Source organism: Pipra filicauda, unplaced genomic scaffold, assembly GCF_003945595.2.
Source record: "Pipra filicauda isolate LSUMZ 115617 unplaced genomic scaffold, ASM394559v2 scaffold118_size2161507_pilon, whole genome shotgun sequence".
In the NCBI taxonomy this organism is placed as follows: Eukaryota; Metazoa; Chordata; class Aves; order Passeriformes; family Pipridae; genus Pipra; species Pipra filicauda.
The window spans coordinates 1897663-1923334 of record NW_024103640.1 but is presented as its reverse complement, the minus strand read 5'-3'; the positions used below and the strand labels follow the sequence as shown (position 1 = coordinate 1923334).

The 25672-nt window shown below is 40.3% G+C and overlaps 1 protein-coding gene across 4 annotated transcripts; it reads right to left on the bottom strand.

The window, feature by feature from the left end:
• Positions 1–2967: 2967 nt before the first annotated feature.
• KIAA1841 (KIAA1841 ortholog) lies at positions 2968–24559 on the bottom strand. 4 transcript variants are annotated; one of them, XM_027738669.2, is made up of 21 exons: positions 24406–24559; positions 21248–21413; positions 19218–19404; positions 15971–16064; positions 14724–14962; positions 13878–13936; positions 12964–13124; positions 12069–12176; positions 11851–11961; positions 10015–10138; positions 9693–9845; positions 9332–9477; positions 8871–8970; positions 8305–8337; positions 7101–7200; positions 6081–6175; positions 5937–5965; positions 5764–5837; positions 5004–5092; positions 4572–4663; positions 2968–4210 (listed from the first exon to the last, which is right to left on the bottom strand). In XM_027738669.2, the coding sequence occupies exons 2-21, from the start codon at positions 21395–21397 to the stop codon at positions 4174–4176; spliced, it is 2181 nt and encodes a 726-aa protein (XP_027594470.1). In that variant the 5' UTR covers positions 21398–21413; positions 24406–24559; the 3' UTR covers positions 2968–4173. The 4 variants fall into 4 exon arrangements, with proteins under 4 accessions (XP_027594470.1, XP_027594471.1, XP_039241842.1 ...); XM_027738670.2 differs by having other exon boundaries at positions 12069–12155; XM_039385908.1 differs by having other exon boundaries at positions 6081–6172; positions 12069–12155.
• Between the last annotated feature and the right edge of the window lie 1113 nt (positions 24560–25672).

The following is a 25672-nucleotide window of genomic DNA, read 5'->3' as shown; positions in this document are numbered from 1 at the left end:
AAGCAACCGACATTTTAAGCCTGTAGAGGACTTTCAAAGGCTACAAATGATTGAAACAAACTCCATGATGAGATGTGTCATTTGTAGGTAAATACACCTTCAGTTGGAAGGAGAAGCTGATTACACAGCAAGGGAACTGCTGCCACACCAAGGTCTTATCATGTTTGTGCCACATTTTGTCACTGTGGCTACTGAAGTAATTACTGGAGGTTGAACGAGAACACAAAACACAATAAAACTGCACATAACAACTAAAAATAAAATTATCATTGTGTCCTAGCCTTGAATTATTGAAATGTGGGAGCTGAAAATTCAAGAAGAAGCAATTAAAAATTTTTTAAAAGAAGTTCAACATGGGCACAGTGTCTTTTGAACAAAGGCCCCATCCAGCCATGATTGTGCATTCAGTGGTGTCAGTACTAGTTAATTTTCCTTCCTGGTCTGATCATTGCCTGTGTCCATGATAGCCAGGCCTTAGCAAGTTTAAGTGGCAAAATACAGAAGGCAGGCCTGTGCACAAAATGCCTCCTGGGAAGAAGAAAGAGCCCTGATCTCTCTCCAAACAGCACCACACCTCTCTGGGCCATCACAACCAGGCCAGAGCCTGCATAAGCTGGCATTTGTACCAACAGGTTCTTCTAGCAACCAACCCCCTTGACCACTGGGAACATCCATGTGCTGGAAAGTCTTAATCCACTAATGAAGATCTACTTTTTGGATATTCCAAATGAGAGCAAAGGCAATGCAGCCTCAACAGCCTCCGGGGCCTCCCGGAGCGCTGGAAGCTCAGAGATGGGAAGGGGCCCGGGACCTCAAGGGATAAAACTCCAGAAAGATCCCCCCTGGGGTTACCTGTGGGGGAGCAGCCCAGAAGTTGAAGGAGGAAGGTCACTCCTGTGCATAAACTCAGTGCAAGACTAAATACAAATTTAAAGTTCCCCCACAGGCAGGTGTAGAACGGGAACCGCTGCTTGGGTGCAGCACAACACTGTTACCCCGCTCTCTAGAAGCTGTTTCGCTGGGAGGGTCTCAGTCCAAGGCAAGAGCAGCACTTCCCATCAAATTAACATTCCAAGCCTGTGTGATTCCCAGAGTAGAGGAGTGCTGGGTGACTTTGTCAGCTGCTGTAGCCTTCCAGCTGCTGATGGCTCCCTCAGCCTCCACCACCGTGATGCTCAAAGACAGAACCTCAGGGACACAGCAATTCTGGGCAGTCACTTGGCCTCGAGCCTGGAAAAGCCTTTGGCTGGTTTTATTTATAGATATGACCAGGAGGGGACTCAGCAGTAAATCTATAATAAATAAATTTAACATGAGCGAAGCCTTCTTCACCTCCTAAAAGATGGACTCGGTCTTGGAGGTCTTTTCCAACCTGAATGATTTCATAATTATTAAGAAATAAAGAAAAAAACCTTCACGTAATGGCTCAAGCACCTGATGCACAGGAGCAGTTTCCCAACCCCCAATACAGGTACACTCAGCAAGAACAGGAAACAATGACTTTCAAAAAACTGATTCCCTTCTGGCAAAGAAAAGTGTGTTCTCAGTCACATCAAAACCACCCACGCTGTTCACACACTGGGGCAACCATATGTCCACATTTCTCCAAAACACATCTTTTGGACTCACTGCTGAATTCAAAATTCTGCCCCTTTCTCCAAGATCTCTAGGCATCCAGGGAACAGGCACAGCTCCAGAGGGCAGGGAGATAGTTTATACCCATGTGGGACAGCAGGATGGACACTGCAGCCTTCCCAATACACCACCTGCACATACACAGGGCACCCACGTAGCAATTTCTAGAAACAGAATCACGGCAAATAATAATATTCATAGATTTAACAGACTGTTTAAATGGTGCAATCTGCACTGTGGCAGTGCAAGGCAGTGTTAAACATGGTTTTTTAAACACAGCTTAGTTTAATATTTTGCATACTTGGGTCACTTGGAGGGCAGCTCACTCATGAATTTTTAATCCGGCTTCAAAACTCGACGCAGATAAAAATTCTTTTAAGTTCCTGTAGATTTGGAGTAGCTTTGCATTTAATGATATCCTGTTCTTGACAGATAAAAAGCCTGTACTGTGATGCTGCAATTTAATCACAAATACATGTGGCATGATTGAGACCATCAAACAACATAACTCAGTTCTTAAAAGCATCTATAAAAAACTCACACGCTTCTTAAATTAATAATGTTTATTTCCATTAAACCAAGACAAATTCTCGAAATTAACACAAGATAAAAATTCAAGGTGGTTGGTACGGGGGAAAAAAAAAAGAGATAAACTGCATATCATGTCTGTCATTTTTATATGCTCAAGAACGTTTTTGAATAAAACAATACTGGCACGTAGAACTGGCACTTCCCCACAGAACAAAACCAGCTGAATTTTCCTTTCTCTTCTAGTCAGTAGTTCTATGAAAACTAAACACACACACACACACATGCAGCCTGCAACTTCCACAGCCAAGTTTACCATGGGAATTTGGAACACCCCTCCATCAGAAGTCACGAAACTGTGGCAAAACACTTATTCTACTGCATTTTCATACCTGGTGGATTTTAGAATACTTTCAACAAAAAACAATCAGTTTTCCAGTGTTTACTAGAAGTGCTTCAAACTGCATCAGTACTTGCAAACAGGTCTGGGGCATTCATAAAACCTGATTTAGTTGACACAGATTAAAGCACTCCTGCCCCAAATCAAAGCCACTGATATCCAATTTTGCCTGTTGGTTTCACTGGGCTCCCAATTTGCTACAGCATTGGACAAAACACACAAACAACACTGATTTTTAACTGGTTCAATAAAAATCTTCCCCCTTGACAGCAGGATTTTCAAGTATTGCTATCTTCTAACACCCACTGAAAATCATCAGGAAACAAGACAAACAACAAAAAAAAAGCCCAAATGGAGGGAAGTGAATTTAAACAACCTCCCTCTCCTTACCCCACCCTGCCCTCCCACCCAGGATCTTGCTGGCTTAATTCCAAACTCAATTTATTGTACAGCCATGAGCTGGAATAAGCTTTCCCTGAGTGCTCTTTCTACCTGTTTCAAAAAGTCAGAATGTGTTTCCTTGAATTCAGCCATTATTATTATTATTATTATTATTATTGCCATTTTCTTTGTTAATATGCAAGGTATTTTCTAGGCAAGTTATTTCATTTTGGTAGCCCTGGATTTGACAAACTTGTATTCTATTGCTCCAAAGACAGAACTTGAAAGTGCACCTGACTTCTAAACAGTGTTATCCAGGCAGGTTTCAGAGAGTAACTAGACCCAAAAAAAGATCTACGTGCACAAACCTTTGTAATGAGACACCTCTGCTGCAAGATGCAGAATTAACAGTGGATCTGCTTGGATATTTAGTGGTATTGCATCCATAAAACTGCTCTGCATCCTAAATCTGGGTGTTGGAGGGGAACAAGACACTGTAAGTGGAGTCAGGAATGAGGATGAGTATTAATTCCAGATACAAGTAAAGCAAGTGGTTCACATGCAGGATGCAAAGCTGCATCACCAGGGCACTGATTTCAGCTTTGGAGGTCTAGTCCCTACCTGCTGCCCACATTCAGATGGATGGAGCTGTGTCACATACAGAAGGAAGCCTCAGAACTGCATCAAAATTTTGCTTCAACTAGTCTAAGTCACAGGTATTGTCATGAACTTTAAATGCAAATCCCCAGAAGACCGACCTAAAATGGACCATCAAACACCACACAACATAAATACATGAGGAGACTTGTGTTAATGCTGCTGAGTGCATTCAGAGCTCAGTAGTCTTGCTTTGCCCCTTTCAGTATTTCTGGCACACCAAAAGGCATATTTCTGTCTTCCCCCATAAATAAAGTTAGTCTGATAATTTAATTCTGCAGATTTATAAAATCTTTTCTATGCAACTTAACACAATAGCCTAAAAAAAAAACAAAAAAAAAAAAACAAAAAAAAGGCAATTCAATTTAAATTTAAGAAATAGGATATTTACAATTAAAATAAGTACAGACCTTATTGGATTTGCATTCATTTATGGCACAAAATAATTTACAAGGCTTAAAGTAATAAATAAGTCACTGGAAAGCTTTCAGAGATGTGCATTCTCCATGTCAGAGTGCAGTGGAGTTTCAGGAAGCAGTAAAGAATTCTGGCTAAAAGGTGGTCATGACTCCTTATGTGGGACGGCCTTGACCAAAACGGGATTTTGACCTGATTGAAAACACAAAAGAAATGTATTTATATATTTTTTTACATTATTAATGTAGGGTTTTTTGATGTGTGGGGGGTTTTGGGGTTTGTTTTTGGAAGGAGGACAAAGAACAGGCTGAAAATCTTGGCTAACACTTTTCCAGTTATCCATAACTCTGCCAAAAAATTATGTTGGAGCTGGAGCGAACTTCCCAACACAGAAGGTGTAAAGCAGTTCTTCCAGCACAGCCACAAGAGTTCCACTCTCTTAGCTCCAGTTTAATTTGACAAAGTGTGAAATAAGGCATGTTTTTCTTTAAACACCCCACCACCACCACCTGAAATCCATGTTTTGCCTCTTCCTTTCATTTCCAGTTCTTACCTGACATTCTTCTCGGCGTTGTTTTGCCGCGCACTGACCTGCGCCGAGGCCTTGATCTGAGCTTCCAGCCTGGAATAAATGCCTCCTGCATACTGGAATCCAGAAAAAAAAATCATCAAGTTTTGCCATTATTTCAGTGCAATCAGTGACTTTTCATAAAAGAATTTATGGCATACTTCGTCTCATTAGCACAACCCAGGACTGAATTTTTTTAAACCTATTTTCCAGGACCGGTTTTTTAAGGGCAGTGAAGTTGAAATACTATTTTAAACTATAATCCCACCAAAAGATCCTGCTTGGGACAAAATGAAGGTTGCTAAAATTCAGTTCTTTAGCTTAAGTATTGAATAGGTGGTGTTTTCATTTGTGTTACTAGTTTTTGTTACCTAAGGCTCCCTTCAACTCTGCAAACTGTACCAGGACAAATCTTACTTCTTTGCTGTCTTTTGACTTGACTCGATCAAGGTCCCCCAGTCTCATTTTTATTAAATGCCCTGTAATCTCAGACATTCTTCTCTGATCTGTCAGAAATAAGAAAGGATATTTAGAGCAGAGGTTTTCCTTGCTAGTGAATGCAAAGAGAAGAATTAGACACGCAAATGAGTGATGGTGGATTTGTAAAATTAACTTTCTTTTCAGCTCCTATAAAAATCCTAAACAACAAAGATCCTAAATCCTGATGGATAATTTAGGATAATTTAGTCTCAGCAGCTTTCTTGGCAAATACCAGAATCAACCTCAGGCAATACACTGAGATCAAAATCTATGGAAATGGTTTGGAGGCAGAGGTTTTCAAAACAGCAGAAATGCACAAGAGTCTCAGGAGAGATTAAAAAAAAGGCAGGACAAATGAACAGAATAATATTTTAGTCAGAGAGACTGAGAAAGAGATAGAAGTGGATGTTTCTCTCTTATCTGCACAGATAAGATGCCACATGGATGCAATAAAATTATTTGCACAGTCATGAGATGACACAACTATAATCTCTGTAGGTTATGTGCTGACATTACCAAATAAAGCACACAAATCACACGAACACCCAAAAACCCCATGGCTGTGTCTGAGATTAAATTCAACCTAAAGGTGTCCAAGCAGCTACATTTGAAGAAAACTGGCTGTTTCTTATAGAAAACATTATGCAGAGAAAATGATCCTAAACTTTATGAAAACTAAACTCATGCAAGAACAGACCATCTTCTCTTTGGGCATCCTGGTTGTATCTCAGTGACCTGGAGGCATCCCACTTGTTCTGCTGCATGCTCACACTGGTTGGGAAAAGGAAGATGCACACCATGTCATCAAGTAGCTGCTTACAAAGAGGGAGATACTAAAATATGCTTTTAAGGGCTTGAAAAATGACTTACATGAATGGAGATGCATCTCGGGAACTCGGCTACCAAAGAAAGAAAATCACATTATGTGTGTTTTAAGATCAAGCTTAAAACTTAGAGAGAATTCCCCATCAATCAATTCACCCCAAGAACCTGGATTCACAGCTAGGATTTTACCTTCTCAGATGGCTTCTCCCTTTTCTGAACACTAGGTGAAGAAAGCACTTTCTTTGGGTGCCTGTAGGATTTCTTTAATTTCTCCTTTCTCCCTGCTGATGGAAGAAATATCCATTCATACCATGACAGATACTTGGAATTTCTCAACTACACAGCTACAGAGGAATTTTTTCCCCTCTATCTCTTTACAAAAAGTGTAAATTAACAGGCTGTTTTCCTTTTCTTTGTGTTGCAGGCATGCTAATACACATTACTCAAATGCTCTTCTATGAGAAGTGTACAGGAACTCAAAGGTATATTTAAAATGCAGAGTAGTTACACACAACAGCATAAATCCTTTAAATTTAAAAATAAGTGCACATACAAGCTACATTTTTGGCCATATTAACTCAATCAGACCAAATTTTCATTCAACATGTGTATTTTTTTTAACAGACTGGTGCAACTCCAATCCCTTTGAGTCAAGACAGAAGGAACAAAGAACTGCCTCTACTCAAGTGACCCTTTAGTAGGGTGAAAAGGAGAAGCTGCTTTTTGGTTGTCCATGCTCCTAAACCCCTTATCACATTAAAAAAAGAAAAGGGAGCAAAAAATCTTTTTAGATCCTACAGAGATCATCTTCAATGCAGACACAAGTTTTAGGCACATTCCCCAATCATTCCAGCATACAACCCAAAGAATATTTTGCATATAAAAACAGTCATGTAACTACTGCCTTTTCTGTCAACATTTATTATGTATAATCTCACAAAAGTCATTTGATAGTTTCCTGAGCTACTCTGAGGACATCTCAGACATGAACAGCTGCAGCTTTCCTTGTTTGCCAGTGATTTCTGATGGCACCAAGCAGGGGGGTAATTTGTACCTAATCACAGAAAAAAACAGAAATAAAATTCAAGTAACATTAGTTTTTATTTTTTTAAAATGCCTAATGTTCAAAATTTGCTTATAGAAGACTTTTGCTGCCTCAAATCCCTGTCTCTAAATCCTAGAGAGGAGGACTGTAGAGTCTTGTTGTACCTGGTTTCTTGCACACTTCTTCTTCATCCCCCACTTCATCCTCAGTGACCTCTGAGCCGGTGGTGTACTCCTCCTCCTCAGATAACAGTGATTGCTGTTTCTAATCAACAGGAGGAGAGTTTAGAGATTAAAAGTGAGGTTTGATTTCTATTAAATGACAGATTAAATCTGTCCTGAGGGAGCTGATTTCCAGCACGGCTCCCTATCTCAGTGAGGTAACTGTGTGCACAGTTGGGTCTGAGGACACAACTCTCAAGTGTTGAGAAAGGATTTTCAAATCTTTGCATAAAACATTTAGATATTTTAATTTTTGTTTCTTCCAAGTGGTCCAACATTTTAATAGGTTGCCCAGAGAAGGTGCAGAATCTCCATCTTTGGCTGGAGAAGCAGTATAGCAAAGTCTGGCAAAGCAGTATAGCCTGGAAGTTGAACCTAACTTTGAAATTGGGAAGGAATACATAAGATGACCAGCAGAGATCCCTTCCAACCTGTACTATTGTATGATTCCACGTTTAAAATCCAATGTATTGCTGGTTATACTATTTTTCTAATTAATAAGAAAATTTCTTATGGTAGTAGATGTCTGAGCAAGCCACTTAATTACAGAACACAGGAAAATACAAGTTTACAAAGGGTTCTGCTCAGGCTTGCTGCATCTTGCAAAGTGTCTGAAACGCTGAGATATTACTTAATTAAGTACAGTAATTAAATAACTGCAGTGCCCTACAAATACACCCAGATTACACCAGAGCTATCTGCATTCATAATTTATTGCAAGTTGGTCTGGAATAGCTGGTTTTTGTGAACTCCTCCCAGTACCTTTGGTTCTTTATCTTCTATCATCATAAACTACAATACTGCAACAGATGGGCTCCCAGGGAACAGTTTCCATCAGCACACAATTATGGAAATATTAATGTGATGTTTACACTGTTTGAATATACACATATATCTAAATTAAGTGATAATGTGTGCCTAGGAGTCCATGAGAGATGATAAAGCTTAACAAGTTCAAAAAAGTAGTACTTCACACACTTTATTCTTTCTTGTAAGAAGTGTTGCCATTCTGCAGCCTCCAAATTAAAGCAAAAGCAAGAAAATACATTTTCCTAATTAATTAGAAAATAAGACAAAAGTCAAAGCTAGTTCTCTGCTAGTACAGAAGACCAAATAATTAAAATTATTAATGAAATATTTTACTAACCAGCTGTAAAGCCCAGTTCTTCAGAGACAGAAACTGTAGTCATGAAGAGAGAGAAAGGGATATAAGTTAAAGAACTAATATTAATTAGAATTTTTTAAAAAAATGAGTGGAATTCAAAAATACGAGTGTTATGTTATAGTAACATTTTGGAGGGGAAAAAAATCCCTCAACCAAAACACAACCCAAGTTACTGTTCTTTATTTATGGATCTTCAGTAGGCAGAAACAAGGCAGCAATTTTTAAAATACATAACGAGGCAAATATTTTCAAGTATGACTGGATCCTTAAATATCATCAGTTTAAGAATGGGGTAGAAAGCACAGACAAAGAAAATTCCCTCTGATATACAGAAATACTTCCAGCAGACATGGCAGAAGTTTTGCCTTTTCAGCAACCAGGTCTCTTGTATCTGTGCTATCCTGCAATGCTCAGTGGTGTGTTTCTTCCTCCAACAATGAGTTTGTTTGGGTTTTTTTATTAAAAGTTGTCCAACAACTTCTTCAAAGTATTTTTGTAAGAATCTTCCTTATCAGAAATAAGGGAAGGAAAAAAAAGTCAGCACTCACAGCGTTGATTTCTCCGGTTTTGGGACCCCACGGAGTGTTTGGCTCTACAAGCACATCACATTCAAGGCCTTTTTCATCACCCAGCCCAATACCAGAATCACTGTGTGGAGAGAAATCCATAAAAAAAAATGAATATTTCTATTTCACAACTTCAGGATCAGTCTCTCTTTACTCATCACGCATCAAGAGAGAAGACAGACCTCCACGTCAGCCACATAACATTTTGATAACAATACATTAAAATGTAAAGATAGGAGTGGATGCTTATGGAGGTTGAATGACTTGAAACGTAAAAGGAAAAAGTACTTATTCTTCTCTTCTCAATTTCCAACTAAACAATCAAAACCAAGTTATCTTTAAAAAGTCCTATGACTCACTTAAAAATGGGAGAGAACTCAAATGCAACGAGCACACAGTGTGGAAGGCCAAATTATTTCAGTAACACAATACAGTGTTCTTACCTATTCTCATCCTTAGTGAAAGGAACAACTATAACATCTCTATGATGCAGCAGATCATTCAGTATTTGAGTAGTCTGAGAGGGCAAAGCATCCCCATCCTCATCTCCTGACGGTAACTCGACCATGTGATCCCTCACTTTGCAGCCCTGGGATACACAGACAGAGGATCAAAGACGGGAGTTAATGGGAAGAACTGATTTCAGTAAGTTCAATATCAACAGCTGAACTTTTGGACTCGTGTCCCCAGGTCCTGACAACAATTTACAGCCTTTCATTTGGAAAAATGATTTATTTTCATAACACACTGTTGCCCCCCTGCCAGAGATTATGCTCTTTTACAAGTGAGCTGGTATTGAGGTACCTTTGGGAGGGTTGTGGGATCAAACCGAAGGACTTTCTGGTTACAGCAGGGATACACTCCTGTCCCACTTGAGCCCAGAGCACTGGCTACACCTGGATAAAGAACTGGCTGGGAATGGTACTGGCAATGGGAGAATTCAGTACACAGGAAAGACTACATTAGGAAAAAAAGAGAGAGAGGTAAGATTATCCATGGAAGTCAAAATTCTGCTCTATAAAGAACATACACCAAGCTTTACTAGCACGTATTTTCCAAACTGCTTTGATCCCTTCCTCACCCCCCAAAAGCCACCCACCACAAGCCCAAGTGAAATTGTACTGACTTGGTTACATCTTGAGCAGCTCAACCAGTTGACAGTCCCCCAAAGGCGCCAATAAACGTCCCTCCAAGACTTCAATTCCTCGTGAAGGCCAATTAAATACTCGTGGACTTCCCAGGTTTTGTCTCTGAAAAAGCCAAACGTCAGGTCACATACGGAGTCGTGACTCTTGTTTTTATCCTGCCACCAGCACAGGGAGGTGGAAAAGGAACAGAACAATGTGTGTTCCACTGGTGAAACATCTACAGCAGAGTTAAAGGATACAATGTGAGCTAGTCATTATTAAATTCAGAGCATGACAGAAGAGCCTTTATTCTTCCACAAGTCACTAATAACAATTAGAGCTTGATTCATCTCAAAATCCATATACTGCAAAGTTATAAGCTAAACATCTTCTATTTATAAGCTAAATATCTTCTGCATATCTGCACCACAGCAGCAATTGCTTAGTTAGGAATTCAAGTTTGAAAACACAAGACCGTGTCTTCTTGATGAGTGTACACATCTGACACTTCTAATCTTAAAACTACAGACTTTGTTCCTTCCTAGTGATCACATGAGACATACCTCTTCAGAATTCAAAGGAGAATATGCAGTGGAGCATGTTACCTTCAGGAGGAGCCCTGGTGTGAACCAGTTTTGTTATATATACACCTGACCTAGGCTAAGAGAGCAGGATTTCCAACTGGAAGTTAGTTCTAGGCACCACTAGAGGACCAATAAATAGAAACCTATTTTTAAGACATTAAAGATGGGTTTGGATTAGCTCCTGAGCCTGAATTCATTAGTGACCAGGATCACTTCTCAGTAAACAAATTCAGTGTAAAAAAGCAGTCATGAGTACCACAAGGCAAACAGCTAGAACCTGAATAATCCTCTGAGCAACTTTAAAGCCCTGCACATTTATCTGTTAGGAACTGCAGAGCAGCTACACACAGCTTAAGGAAAGTAATACAATTAATGAACTTTAGATGGCTAATCACCAATGATCCTGATGGGTCAGGACAGGGTCACAAGATTTGGTTCTATTTAGACTAATCCCCACCTTGGAATAACTGCTGGGAGTGACACCAAATACAGGTTGCCTCAGGAGCTGATATGGAACTGTTTTGGTTGTTCTGAACAAAACAGATCTAAAGAGAAAGGTCTCCTGTTGTTAATTTCCCACATTTTTCTTAAAAGGAGCAAATAAGGAGGAAAGAAACTGCAGCTGATCACGTACTGATTTCATTAAAAAGAGAATCCAGCTGTTCACAACCGTGGATCAAACAGTCAGGACTGAATTAAACATCTGTGCCAAGTGAATCCAGGATAGGTCCTGGAAGCTCCTCTGACAAATACTTTGGAACAGAAAAAAACAACTGGCAATGTTTATTTATAGCAGTCTTTAAGCAGGTTGAATATTAGATTTGACAGTACAAAGTCAGTCTAGAAAACACTCCTTGGATTTTCTGTGCTGGCAGAGGTGGAACTACCTTTCACTAACAAACAGAAATGCAGCCTTTAATTTAATTTGTCTTCAACTACACACATCTTAAAATCCTCTGATGAAAGAATTAGCTGAGTATTTTCTATTTAAGGCAGTACCACCCAAAATAGCCCTCCCAGTAATCATGGCTGCAGTTTCTCCATTTCCCTGCAGCAGCAGCACTGCTGAATGAATTTCAGAAGTACATCATCATAATCATCTCCCCCTTTTTTTTTGGTTTGCTAAGTAATACAAGAAGTTGAGATGTTTCATACACTCTTAACATATGTATAATTCATTTTATGAGTAACTTGTAAAATCACCCAAAATCATGAAGTTGAAGAAATATTTTATATATATACAGTCACTACCTTATATGAACATAGACAATATTCCCGTGTTGATCTATGTTGATTTTTCCTGGCACACAAGGAATTCTCCTTTCAGTTTCTTTAGTTAGCAGCTTTTTACATAAACAACACCTAGATTAGAAAAAAAAGAAAAGAGAAAGAAGGAAAAGAGTAAGAGCAGGACCTCACAACACAGGGACTGTCCTCGCAGCTGAAGTCCCAACATAAAAAGGCCATACCTGTATAATGTTGCTGCATTTCCTCTGGAATCTGGATTTACATACTCTGGATCAAACAGTCTCTCAATCTTCTTGCAGAAAAGTTTACTATTAATGACAGCAACACAGCTTACCCATTAGAAAAAACTGAAAGTTGTTTTATGTATAGTGAGACTAATTACATTCTGATAAGTGAAGTCACTCTCAGAACCTAACTTTTAATATAATTTTCCTTTAAATTATCCTGTTCATCTCTTACTTTCCCACAGATGTGACAAAAGAGGTCTTTTGATTTTTTGTCCTGTATTATATTACTTGCCAATATAAACTGTCAGCTTCTCCCTGGACTAGAAGACCTTTTATTAGGTGAATACTGCCATGAAATTACACTTAATTCTAAAAGTTATAATGTCTTTCCCTACTGACTAAAATCCTCTCATACTTTCACCTTGTTTTCTGTCAGTCTGCACTGCAGTAACGAGCCCTCATCTTGATCCTGACCAAGCTGGAATCCTCATGCATGATCCAGAATTCCATCACAACTATTCAGCCTTCCAGTCATCCCAAATTCTATGTCTAAACATCCAAGTTCTCGGGATGCTGAAGCCAAACTATTCTCTACCAATTAGGAGCATGTCATCCCACAAAAGGTTCCTTGCTCTGACCTTGGCTGCCACGTGAGAATTCATGAATAATTTGTCCATGCCACATTCCCAGTGTGGTCTTTCCTTTTGCTCATAATTTTAATATAAAATTATTCAGTCATACTGTGATATTCTGCATTAAAGATACATTATATGAGAATATAAATTGTGTATATATATATATAATTTCAAACCCCACAGGCTTAGCTGTTATGAAATATGATCCAAAAGCTCAGCAGCACTTCAGTAGTGTATTACAGAGCAAAAATTACCTCTTAAATTTGTCTCTTTTGTCCTTCAGCTCTTCCACCTCATTGTGCCTGAAGAGATCAGCAATGTGTGTAACAAGATTAGCATTGATACAGTTCATGTTACAAGGGGTGGCTACAATGGCATTCATATTTTTGTGACAATAGTGAATACATTTTTCTACCTAGGAAAAACAGAAACATGGATGTTAAGGAATTCTAGACAAAAAAACCATAGTAATTGCTTCAAGATTTTTACTTTTTAAAGTGTGGTGTTTTGGAAAACTATTTCAGTTCAACTTAAAAAGTCTCAGATTTGCTTAAAGGAGACTCTGAATTAACGTGACTGAGTTAATGTTCTCCTCCAAAAGCTTCTACAGACCAAGACTCCACAAGTGTTTCATCTTCAACAAGTGGTACCTTCCAAGTGCTTGTAAAAGGAGAACCATAACACACATTATACATAGTATTGCCTGGATCTCAAACACTTTGCTGTGGGTCCCCCCAGTGACAGGATTTTTGACAAGCATCTAACAATCAATCAGTAAATATTACTTATATAGAGCTGAAAAACCAGATCCTAAATTGCACAAGTGCTGTTCAAGGGGAAAAAGGATATAAAACGTAGATAATCATTTAATTACTAATCTTTTTTGATGAAACTATCAGAAGTAAGTTAGTGATGTTACTTTGGATGAGCCATCAGAAGGCAAATCCAAGATCCCACTGTCACATTTAGAAATAACTTTAGGTTTTATTGCACTGAGATTCCACAAATATTGGATTACTGCACTGAATAGGAAAGGTGGTAAAAGTTTCAAAATGTTCTCATTGCACCCCCTGTTTATGTAACAGCCAAAGCACAACAAACAAGCTGGTAAACACCTGGTAATTAACTGTGCCCTCGTGGCAGAGGATCAACCTTTCTTAATACTTACTAATGAATCCATCTTCAAAAACTCTGAAGAAATAAGAATTGATATGACATTTGATGGTTCTAAAAGAAAACAAAAAGGTTGGGGTTTTTTTACATTAATTATTTTTGTAATATTTATCACACCCTTCCCTCTGCACATTTAGTATCTGCCTGAAGTATCATTTTACCAATCAACCTGTCATTCCATCTTCCAATACACAGAACATTTTCCATCTTAAGAAACAAACCTTTGGCTCATCATTTAGACGGCCAGAGTACAACTATAACAACCTGGAATTTATTAAAACTGGAAAAAGAGGCTTCATAGGGATATCATGATTAAAAAAATGATACAACAAGATTAACTTCCATCTGTAGCCATCACACCCAGTTGAGATTTTCTTAACACAACCTTTGCATTGCAAGTTATATTTTAAAAAACGGTAGGAAAGGCTCATAAAAAATTAAAAACTCGCCTCAAATCCATAAAGGCAAAGGCTCTTCTACCATTGTATCAGATTGCATGGAAATTACAGAAAACATTGCAATTGTTGAGCAGAGGAGGAACAAAACAAACCCCAACAACTGTCTATTTTAAAACTACCACTCTGTTCTTGGTCAGGTCTGAGGAGCCTTAATTAAAAACACCAGATCCCAAAAATGAGAGCTTTTTTACTGCTTCAGCTTTCAGCATGTTTCCTCAAAGCTGAAAAAGCAGAGACGTGTCCTATAATCACCAGAGGATCTCTGTTGCAACGCTCAGAAACAAAGAGATTGGGGCTGAGCTGCACCATCTTCGATTAGCACAGAACACAGCGAGCCCACAACAAATGCACTACACACGTTGTTTTTGGGGTTTTTTTTTTACCTAAAGTGGGCATTTCATTGAGCTCAGAATCTTTGGTGTTCCTTTTGACATATTTCATGAGCCAGTCAAAGATGTGAACGTCGCAGTGCACGGAAATGTCCACCTCCTCCCAGCGCTGGGCGTCCACCGACAGGTACTCGGCAAAGTACTTCATCTCCGACACCAAAAGGTCTCGAGGGCACACAAAATCCTCTTTGAGGCTTTTGGCTTCGTCACACACGTGGATCACCATATTTGGCCTCAAAAGAAAAAAAAGAAAAAGCCACAAACTAAATTAGGACCTCAAGCCAGTAACATCAAATCCCAGCAACCACCTCCCCAGCTCTGGATCTGGTGTCACTTAACAGGGTTTTATCACCATAAGGAAAACAAATTGCAGTTATTAATATTAATAACAGCTATTAATAGAAGCTATTGTTGGATAGCATTGTCATGGGGAGAAGGCAGATGCATATCCTCTGTGTGATTCAATTAAGGGACAGAAGATAGAAGATTAATTATTGGTTATAGGATGCTACCTGAGTTACATGGAGAACTTGTTTGTTCTCCCTTTCTAGTTTCCTTAAAATAAGAAGACAGATATATACATACATGCCTAAGTCACTGAGGCACCAAGGACAAAAACTGCTTACAACAACAATTTTCATCTGTGGAAATTAAATTGGTTTATTGTATATTAAAATGGCTATTTCTTAATATCAAAGCTGGAATCAGTAAATGCTGTCTCTACAAAAAGATGGTTAGTGTTAGGTTTCAACCAACCATTATTCTACGTGTACTCATGTAGGATGGAAAACAGGAATGTTGATGGTATCAAAGTGACACACATGGCTATTGGAATTCATGGTAAAATTTTTCATTTGCATCTTCTTTTTCCTGCTTTTACATAGGACAAATTTATGTTCCTAGAATACTTTTAAAAATCAAACATTCTTGAGCTTGAGTCTTGTTTCATTCCTTTTTAAAACCAGGTTATGTTTCCCATTCCTGCCACAGCAGTGATCAATCACCCAGAGGAACACAATGGACAGATTTATAAATATCCCTATTGCACACAAAACATTCTCAAGCCAACTCTTCATATTTCTGTAGCAATGTAAGGTTCCCAAATTTCTTACAGCATTTAGCAGGATGTTCCCTTTTTATTAGTTGTTCTCTTTCTGGTAGTAGAAGAGCATGAGCACTTTAGGCATCTTTCTGTCAGTTCTACGATCCCCCAGACAACAAACACACAAAGAACTCCTTACCCCTGGCTTTCATCAGTGCTTTCTCCACTGTTATGTACAGGACCTTTCTCAGATTCTGAAGAAGAATTCCTTGTGGAGGTTGCACTGGGCCTTCCTTCAAAATGTAAGGAAAAAAGGGGTTGCATTAGAACAAAAATGCCTGACCACCTGTTCTTCAGCATTTTGGAAACACAACTGAAGTGCGGCTGCCACGGTGGAGCAATGGGACACAGCAAGCCACAAATCTGCTTCCACAAGGGCTACTAAACAACCCAAATTCCTGCTCTGAATGCCATGCACTGGGAACTCGCACCAGCAGCATTGCTGGGTTGCCCAGACACTTGGCCACAAATCCACATCAGTCCTGTCTCAACACAGAGCGTAGGATTCACAGCCTTCAGCACTTCCGTCTGGGAATACAATCCATTCCTTCAGCTCTCCTTGGCTGCTCTGTGGCATGTGAGTCTTAAGACTCTGCCACATCAAAACTTCTGTTTCCAGAAGGCTTCGCTGCCAGGACATAACAACTTGAGGCTAATTCCACCTCTCACCCAGAATGTGTCAGCTTTGAAATTAAGCCCCTTCCAAAGAGAAGCACAGAAGACTCTTAAGAGGTGTTTTTGCCAAGGTTTTCCACACATGTGGCTTAAACCAGCTGATCACACAAAACAAGGCTCAAAGAAAGCAGACCACGAGATCTGACTAGTCCTAGATGGAGGTTGTTCCAGGACTAAGGGACAGCTGCACTTCAAATAGGTTGTCTTCACAAGCAATGAAAAGGGGACACAAAACCCAGTGAAGTCCAGGAGGTCTGGTCACCAAATCTGGGTCAGGGGTTAAGACAATGAAAAACCCTTCACTGTGATGATGAATCACTGCAATCTGGAATTTCAATAATCTTGCTTACAGGTCAGAAAGATGATTGCTTTTTAAACAATGGAAGGGCACATTTCTGTCTTCCCCTGATGAAAACCCATAAAGTCATTATTTTCCATGATTACATCATTCTCTCAGATTTTTGGGAGTTCCAGAAGCATCTTCTCCCTCTTGTGTAACGTAAGAGGCTGCACTCCTCTGAAGAAGATTAAAATAGACCTTTTCATCTTATGGCTAAATAACTACAGCAGACTGACAGCAAAAATGATATGGAACCCAGCAGTTGTGCCCTTCAGGAAAACAAAATTATCCCACCAGAGGCAGAAGAAACAAAACTTTCTTCAAAGATACAGCCTGAGGCCTTGCCCAGTTAAGGCTCAGTAAGGCCAGAATAGAGGGAACACAGTTAATAAAAGGGGAAGAATCACTTGAGAGAGCCCAGGAAAACCCTGGAAAGGGCTGGTCCAGCCACAGCCATCCCACTGCAGGCAGCAGAGGGGGGAGATTTGGAAGGCAAGGGAAGGGGAGAGTTTTACAAAAAGGGACCAGGGAAATACATGGTGTGAAGGATTTCTGTCTGTGAATATGGAGAAGTTTATTTTGGACACTGTGAAGTTCTTTATCAAAGGAAATAATGCTGATAATAATATGCAACACAGGCAACTTCACCACACATTGCTTCCTGTGTTTTTTTCTTCCTCCCCTAAGATTGATTGACTTGACTGACTTCTGAAAATTACTAATAAATACTTTGGGTAAAAGGCTATCCTATATGCTTGTTTACTGCCATAAAATGCATTCAGAGGGACTGAACAGCAGTTTGCCTTACAATTAGCAAGTATTAAATGAGCTTTTATAACTCAGTCAAAAGCAGAATCCAGCTCAAAATGAGTTTGGCCCGATTTGCTTTTTCTTGCTGTTAGTCTTGACTACCAACAAATGCAAACAGGCCCAAAATTCTTGACCCTTACAATAAGCAAATGTGGAAAAAATGCACTAGGAAGTAATTAATTAAGCAAAATATGTTTACAAATAGGCTTCTCTCAAATCTCCAATTCTGAAATACCCAAATATTAAGCAGGTGAGTTCACTCGAGCCTGTGAGAAAAAAAGATTAATTATCCTGATTTAATATCAACAAATTACATACAAACAGGGCAGATGGTTTATCCAAAGTCACAAAGAAAACAGAGAATAATCTCAGGCTAAGATCTAGTAGTAGGAAACATGACATTCGTGTACTTAACTGCATTAATGCTCATTACATGTATTACTTTGTTAAAAAGAAAACATGAACTAATTGTCTAAGGAGTTCTAGAAGCAGAGTCAGCTCCTTAACTGCCTCCTGGGAAGCCACTAATCTTATAAATAGGCACCTGTGGGTGCCAGCAGCATTTATTCTACATCATGCATGTAACTACATAATTGAAAGCTGATTGGAAGGGTTTTTTTTCCAGTCTAGACCCTCCATGTACAGTTTTCCAGTATCACCCCTTGATCAGAGTTATTAAAAACACTTTATTCATCCCCCAAAGTTCAAACAGCTGTTTTTCTGCTGCCAAGAGAACAGTGAAAGCTGCAGCACTGTGAAGGACATCAGAACAGAGAATGTTTTGTCTAAGTGCTTCACTGTGATCTTAATTTTTAACACAGAAATTGTTTATTCATTACCGAAGCAAATTTCTCATGCAACACATCAAGTCCTGCAGGCACTGAAACATCTGAGTCTCTAATGAAAATGAAAGAATAACTATCACACATTTAATTACAACTTCTGACAGAAGTACTTAAGGAATTCTTAACAATATTTAAATGTGCTGTGATTGAATTTACAACTATTAGGACTCGTCCTCTTCTGCCAAATTATTACTGGGACATATCATTGACTAAGACATGTTATATGTCATCACAAGACTGTCTTGCTTCAAAAATTAGCTGCATTATTCTCCAACTCCTACACAGCCATCTTGCCATGGAGCAGCATGGGAAACACAGGGCTTGGAGCTGGGAGAGAAAGGTTTGCCCTGAAGGGATCACCTCCTCAGCTTCCTGCAGCTTTTCCACACACCACTCTCTAGTTATTTTAATAACACTGCTTCACGTGCCTGCAAATGGCTGCAGGTTTAACAGCACGCCACCAAAAACCCTAAACAGAGGATTCAGCAGAAGGATTTGTGCCTTTTGGAAGGACAAGTTATTAAAAATACCCAAGCAAGCATCGATTCTCAAACTAAACTCATGGAAAGTGCCTTCACGTACACATTATATTGACACTTAACTTTCCAAGGATGAACAACTATTATTCCTGGGTGGACCTACCACTCAGGACAGAAAAGCATGCACATACTGATTATCACCAAAGCCAATATATTTCAGAATGACTAAAAACATACCAGTTATAGTAATGGAATCCTGCCCAATAGCAGGCTCCTGAAACTCTGTCTGTGTATCGAGCAAGGAGGATTTGATGTACGTAGCTAAAGATTCCACAGGACTCCCACCAGCAGCCATCAGGGAATTATACTGGTTGTCAACAGGTGAACTTCCACTGCTTTTTAGCTCATCAAACCTTTTTGCACACTGTCACAAGATTAAATGATAGGACAATGAAGCAGTAGCTTTCAGTACATTTGTAATAACTATGATTTGAGATGGACACTGTATTTCGTATCTCCCACAAGGGAACAGTTACTGATATCAAACTTACAATGCTTCCTAGTTGAGGAGTGGTATCAGGAAGGTACAGAAATACACAGTAAAAAAGAGTTACCATAATTAAATACTCTAACAGAATGAGAAAAAAATTAGATAGAACCTGAATTAACTTTAATTTCCTTAAACGCTGCGCTTTTAAGCCCCATTTTCAAAATGGAAAGTTTTGAAACTTCGAATGGGGAGAGTTTGAATTCTCATTTTGTAACTCGTTCTTTCACCACAAACATGGTCAAATATCATTAGAAGTAGCTATAGTAATTGGTTAATAATATTTTTTTTTAATTTTATGACCTCCATTCTGATTCAGACAAAAGGGACCGGTGATTTCCACTGCAGTTTTATCGACTTCCAATTCCCACTGCAGTTCTGTTAATTCTCACTTCCCACTGCAGTTCTATTAACTTCCCATTCCCTATTTTGAAGAACTAGAAAGTCTTTCCATTCTCTAATTTGTACCCATACAATTATGGGTTTGGTTCAGCAGAGTCCTACACACAGGTAATTTGCACTTACAAGTAAATCTACTTAATTCCACAGGTGATGCTCCTGTGACACAGGTGTTGGGCTCTATTCAAGCAGTTGGTTTGATTTATTTATTTTGAGCTGATTTAACTGGCATTGCTTTGTGCCACCTGCCCCTTTAGGCCAGGGGCAACACAGTGACATCCTTCTGATATTCATGTCTCAAATCTGTGGTGATGCCAGTCTACTGTATACAACAAGTAAATGGCTCTCTCTGCTTTTATGTAACTGCTTTACACAGGGACTCCACGTATTTGAAACACTTAGTTCTTTTAAAGCAGAGTAAACAGACATGTACTAATCAAATATATTAATTAACACGAGGAGAGAGCTCCCTGAATTGTTATTTTATTTGCTTAATGTGCACGGTACTTGTGCATATTGAAAGGTGAACAGTAGAGACGTCCCCAAGCACTTTCCCAAGCCCTTGAGAGGCAGCAACATTCCACAGAAGCTTCTACTCCCAATCCTTCATTTTTATGTTCTCAATCCAAGGTTACAGCAATGCTATAAATGTGAGCTGACACTCTTGATTATGTTTGCAAGGAAGTCAAAACCACTGGCTTGTTTTCTTTCAGCTTTGCTGAATCACAAGGGCAGAAGACATTTTCCTCTCTCAGCAATGAAAAAGTCAAAATTATTGCTAAAAAAACAAGCATTCCGCCAGGAAATTCAGCAATCCAGAAAGAGTATGGAAGTACAAGGTTCTTCCAACTCTATTCCAACCAAAGAAAGAAAAATCCAGGATCAAGCAAGAGGCAACTGAACTCTTAACTACCTAACAGAGGTCTGGAACTCCTACTTCCTTACAATTGTAACAAACAGCATAGAAAGTTATGAGGTTTGCAAGTTAGGATACTAAAAACCTACATGAGGTTAGTGGGTACTGGCATCCTTTCATCAAAGTTCTAGCTATGTAATTTGAAATTATTTTTTTTTATTCCACTTTTTAAATTTTTCATTTCCAGGAATTTTTATTCTTATTCTGTATCAGTTCTAGCGAAGCAAAATGCAGAATGCAGTTTTTAATCTACTGCTCATTTAACATATTTGATTCTTTAGGTATAAATCAGTTGAGGAACCAAAAATCCCTTAACTTCAATTTCCCTCCCTCCCCCCCCCAAAATATTTTGTTTTCCATAAAGCATTTCTTAAAGAACACAAGTTCTCTTATTAGTGAACTCACCTCTTTGGATGTATATCCTGGGACCAGCCTTGCCACACTGTCCCAGTTGATAGGCTGAGGAACCCCAATGAGGGAACACAGGATCATATCCAAAACCATTTGGTTGTTGTCATAGGGGAAGTTATTGTTTTCTGACAATCCACGACTCATCTTTGGCTACTTAAGCCTACAAGAGAAAGACTTATTAGCAACTCTCACTGCGTGGTTTGCTGAAGCTTGGGCTGTGTTACCTGCAGCACTTCAAAAATTCCTGGGGGAAGTCTTTACAGTCAAGTACTGAGGCTTTAGTTGACAAAACTGATGTATTCTCAAAACCCTGAGGGAGAAGCAGATGTGAAAAACACTCCAATCCCAACCCAAGAGCAGCAGGAATGACCTGCCTTTCCTCTGAGTTTTCTGTTTCCAGGTGGGATTCACACCACTGAGCCCTCCAATACAGCAGAGAGGCTTCCCAAAATCTCAGAGGCAGCCTAAGATATATTTAAAATTTGATCACATTCAAATAAAGTTCTCTCTCCTCCTAAATCTTCAGCTTCTCCTTTTGCTCTCAGCTTTGCTCTCCTCTTGCTCTGCCCACTTTTGTAGCACATCTGACTGCAGTTATGTGGCACCCAACCCAGGGCACCCAGCTGAGGGCCACCAATAATACTCTGGAGTCAGGAAACACAACACTTGGATATTATTCAACTCTCATCCCGAAGACCTGGCTTTTGAGTTGTCCTAAGGCACTCTTAAACCCTGATTAGCTGGGATTATCAGTTCCAAAAAACCCTTATTTTCCTTCAGCTTCAAGCTGAACACCAGAACAAAGCATATATGGACAGTATTAAACATCCTCAAAAAATCAGCTCTGCTATTTTGAAAGAAAAGCATATTTAGAGGTTTTTTTTTTTCTTTATCCAAATAGCAACAGTAAAACACAGTAAAAGCTCAAATTACTGTTTCAGCATGTGCTGGGAGAGAACTGCAGGCATTAACCAAGAGTTTCATGTTCAAGGATCAGCCAAAGAGCTTAGTAAGGATTCATACCTGGAAAGCCATTTGGACCTTTTCTGAAGTACCTTAAACAGATCACATAAATAACAGAACTCAAAAGCCACACACAAATTTTTGACTGACAAAACAAGTATTATAGAGAATTGGAAAGAAAATACACTGGGATAGTAGTAGATTTAAGGGATCACTTGTTACTAAAAGTACACTACACGTAGATGTTTCCTTTGCATCACCCACTTTCTAAAAGAAAAGATGCTTAAAACACACAAAATAGCCCTGATTTTGTTTCTGCCTCTAGAAGCTCTTTCAGCACTTCTTTTTCTTTGTTTGTTTTGTTGGTAGAAACAGAAATCACAATAGCAGGTGTAAGCTTTCATCCTCTAAAAAGAGCAGCTGAATTAAATCAGAAAGAAAAAACCCAGAACCTACCAAGAGAATTCTTGGGTTTCCTACAGAAAAAAAAAAAAAAGAGACATGAAACAGAAGACAATTTGACACAACAATTCTAACTAAATGAAATCTGCTGCAAAACACACCACATAGCCAGTTTTAAAGGACAAAACTCCTTCCCAGGTTACATGAGCCCAAACTTTCCAACCAAGATGGCACTCTGAGACAAAGGCAGATCATTCCCTGCAGTCACTGTGTCCTGATCCCTCACCCTGCTGTACTTCCAAGCGGTGTCACTGTGGTGATTCTGTGGTGGAGACTTCTCACCATCAGTGTGCAGACACACGTCAGTACCCATTATATTTAAGCCACGGAATATCTCCCATATCTGCTGTCAGGAGAAGAAATAACCAGGCCAGGCCAGGTCAGCACCAGTGGCAAACCTCCAGGGTTATAAAATACAAAGCTGACTTCTCGTGCTACTTCATGCAGCTGGTTTAAAAATATGTTTGGATGAGATAAGTCAATGCTGGAGCATTATAATCCCCTGGTCTCACACCGTAAAATAAGCTTAATGCGAGTAAAATTACCAGCAATGTCAATAATCCATGAATCACCATTCTGAGGACTAGTTCTATGGGATGATTACACTGGGAAAGCAAATAAAGAAAGGAAAAGCAGTTATTTTCCAACAGTTTTGAGTCTATAATTCACAGGGAAAAATTTTGAGTGCTTCACTGGTAACAAGTTTCCTCCACATCAGACCTGTGAGCATGAAGCAAGCCAGGCATGAAGGGATGACAGGTGCCCTAAAACGTGGTGACACCTTCACAGGGAATCAGCTCTTGGTCTCTCATATATTTTTATTTTATTTGCTTATTCTGCACATTAAAATACAGTTTTGTATATGCCTATTACTGCAAAGACAAATGAAAGAAGAGACTTAACTGCAAGTGTACAGAAGTTAAATATTTTTATTCATGTTCTGGAAAGGGCACAGGACTCCTCTTTGCGGCTTTATACTTGGTATTTAACATTTGCCTTTTTGGCCTCTAGGAAATCCTGTTGTAAATGCAGTTAAAGACACACGCAGGGTTCTGCCTCACGCAAGAACTGTAAGAGCAGCAGCAAAAAGCCTGTAATAAATCGTATTGTTACGAGAGAAAGCAACTTCTACAGATTCTCTCCGTCCCATTAATGCAAGGAAAGCTCAAGTTAACCCTTTCCTCAGCTGTGGAAGTGGGAGGGAAAACAGCTGCAGAATTATTTAACTCTGACCAACTCATTTCAGACGCACAATATAGAAAGACACACGGGAACGGGAATTTCTATTAATACTCAGAATTCTAAATAAAGCGGTGCGAAGGTTTCCTAAGAGTTAATTCATTATGCAGGAAGTTGCTTTGCATTACGGAAACGCACCGTCCCATGTAAGACCGACTTTTAAAAAAAAATTATTACTATTTAAAGCAAATAATTACTGTAAAAATGAAGAATTACTCCTCCTATGAGAATAACCTGGGGGAAGGTGAAGATGGTGGGACGGGCACGAGGTTCCATCCACAGCCCCGAAACGCAGCGAAGTGATGCTGCAGAATGAGGAACGACAGCAACTTTGCAGCTCGCCGAAATTAAAAACCGGAAGGTATTCAAACGAAAACAATAAAAGCCGGTCCCGGGGTCTAGACCCTACAAGTGCAGCAGCCTCCTCGTGCGACGCCCTCAGAGAGGGGACCCCCGACAGCCTCCCTGGGGCGCTACCCCGGGTTTACCTGGCGGCTCCCAGGCGCGGGGTTGGCGGGGCGGGACGGGACGGGACGAGACGCGGCTCCTCCTCAGGCCGTGACGGGGCGGCGGCTCCGCGGGGGAACGAGTGGGACGAGCGGGACCCGCGGGCTGCCGGTGCGGACCCACCGCGCCCTCGCCCGCCGGCACCGCCCTCACGGGGAGGGCGGGAGCGCCGTGAAGGGGGGGGGCGGTGCCCGCCAATTGGCGCCGGGCGGGCGACGAGGCCCCGCCCCCGGGCGGCGGGCGGAGCCAATGGGGCGGCGCGGGGCGCTCCCGCCCGCGGCGCGCGCCGGCCCCGCCTTTGCCGCAGTGCAGCGGCGGCGGCGGCGCCCCCTCGCGGCCCGCACGCGGCGTCCGGTCGCCCCGGCAACGCCCCGCCCCCCGCGCGACGTCACGATGACGTCACGGGAGCTGTGAGTCCGCCCCGTTTCGGTCCCGACCCAAGCGGGGAGGAGGGGCTCACAAGTGACGTCACGCGGCCCCTCATGACATAAGCACAGCGCATTAATCAAGCGGGAGCGCGTTAACCGCTCTGCACTGTGCCCACAAACTGAGGCCGAGCAAAGATAAGGAGCCTCAGCTTTACCTTTTCCCAGGTTTTCAGCTGATCTAAATGTTTGATGCGCTATTAACTATCACAGCAACGACTGAACATCGAACTCAGAGTTAATTACACAGAACAGCCCAACAAACGGGTGTGTTTTAGCAGTTATTCTGCTAAGGTCAGACAGTCCCAAACCTGTTATTTTGCCCACTGTTGGACTGTTCCCTACCCTATGTCGTCTACTGCATCAAATATTCCCAAACATTTCAAAGTTACTTCCCTTGGGAAGCCACCTGTGCCTGCTAAAGATCAGCACAATCCTACACAACAATCCTCCCCAGCCATGCCATGTAAGTTCTGTTCCTTCTGGGTATTTTTTGAAGAATAACCAATATTAACCATTTATCTTCCAAAAAGCCCACCCCTTAAGTCTGCAGTAACACAGTGAGGGCAGAGAATGCCAAAAAAAAGCACTGAAAAGTTCAGGAAAAAGGATTCCACCAATCCAGAGAAGGGTATGAAACCCAAATTCTCTAAGTCAGCCTGAAAGCTTCCCTTGGGTTTCAGTGAAAGCAGAAAACACTCATTTCATACCATCCCACAGCAATCCACAGAATAAGCTGGAATATTGCTGGACTATGATGACATTCAGTTATTTCATGATGAATGGAAACTTGATGGTATGTCAGAGAACTGGAACATGTTTT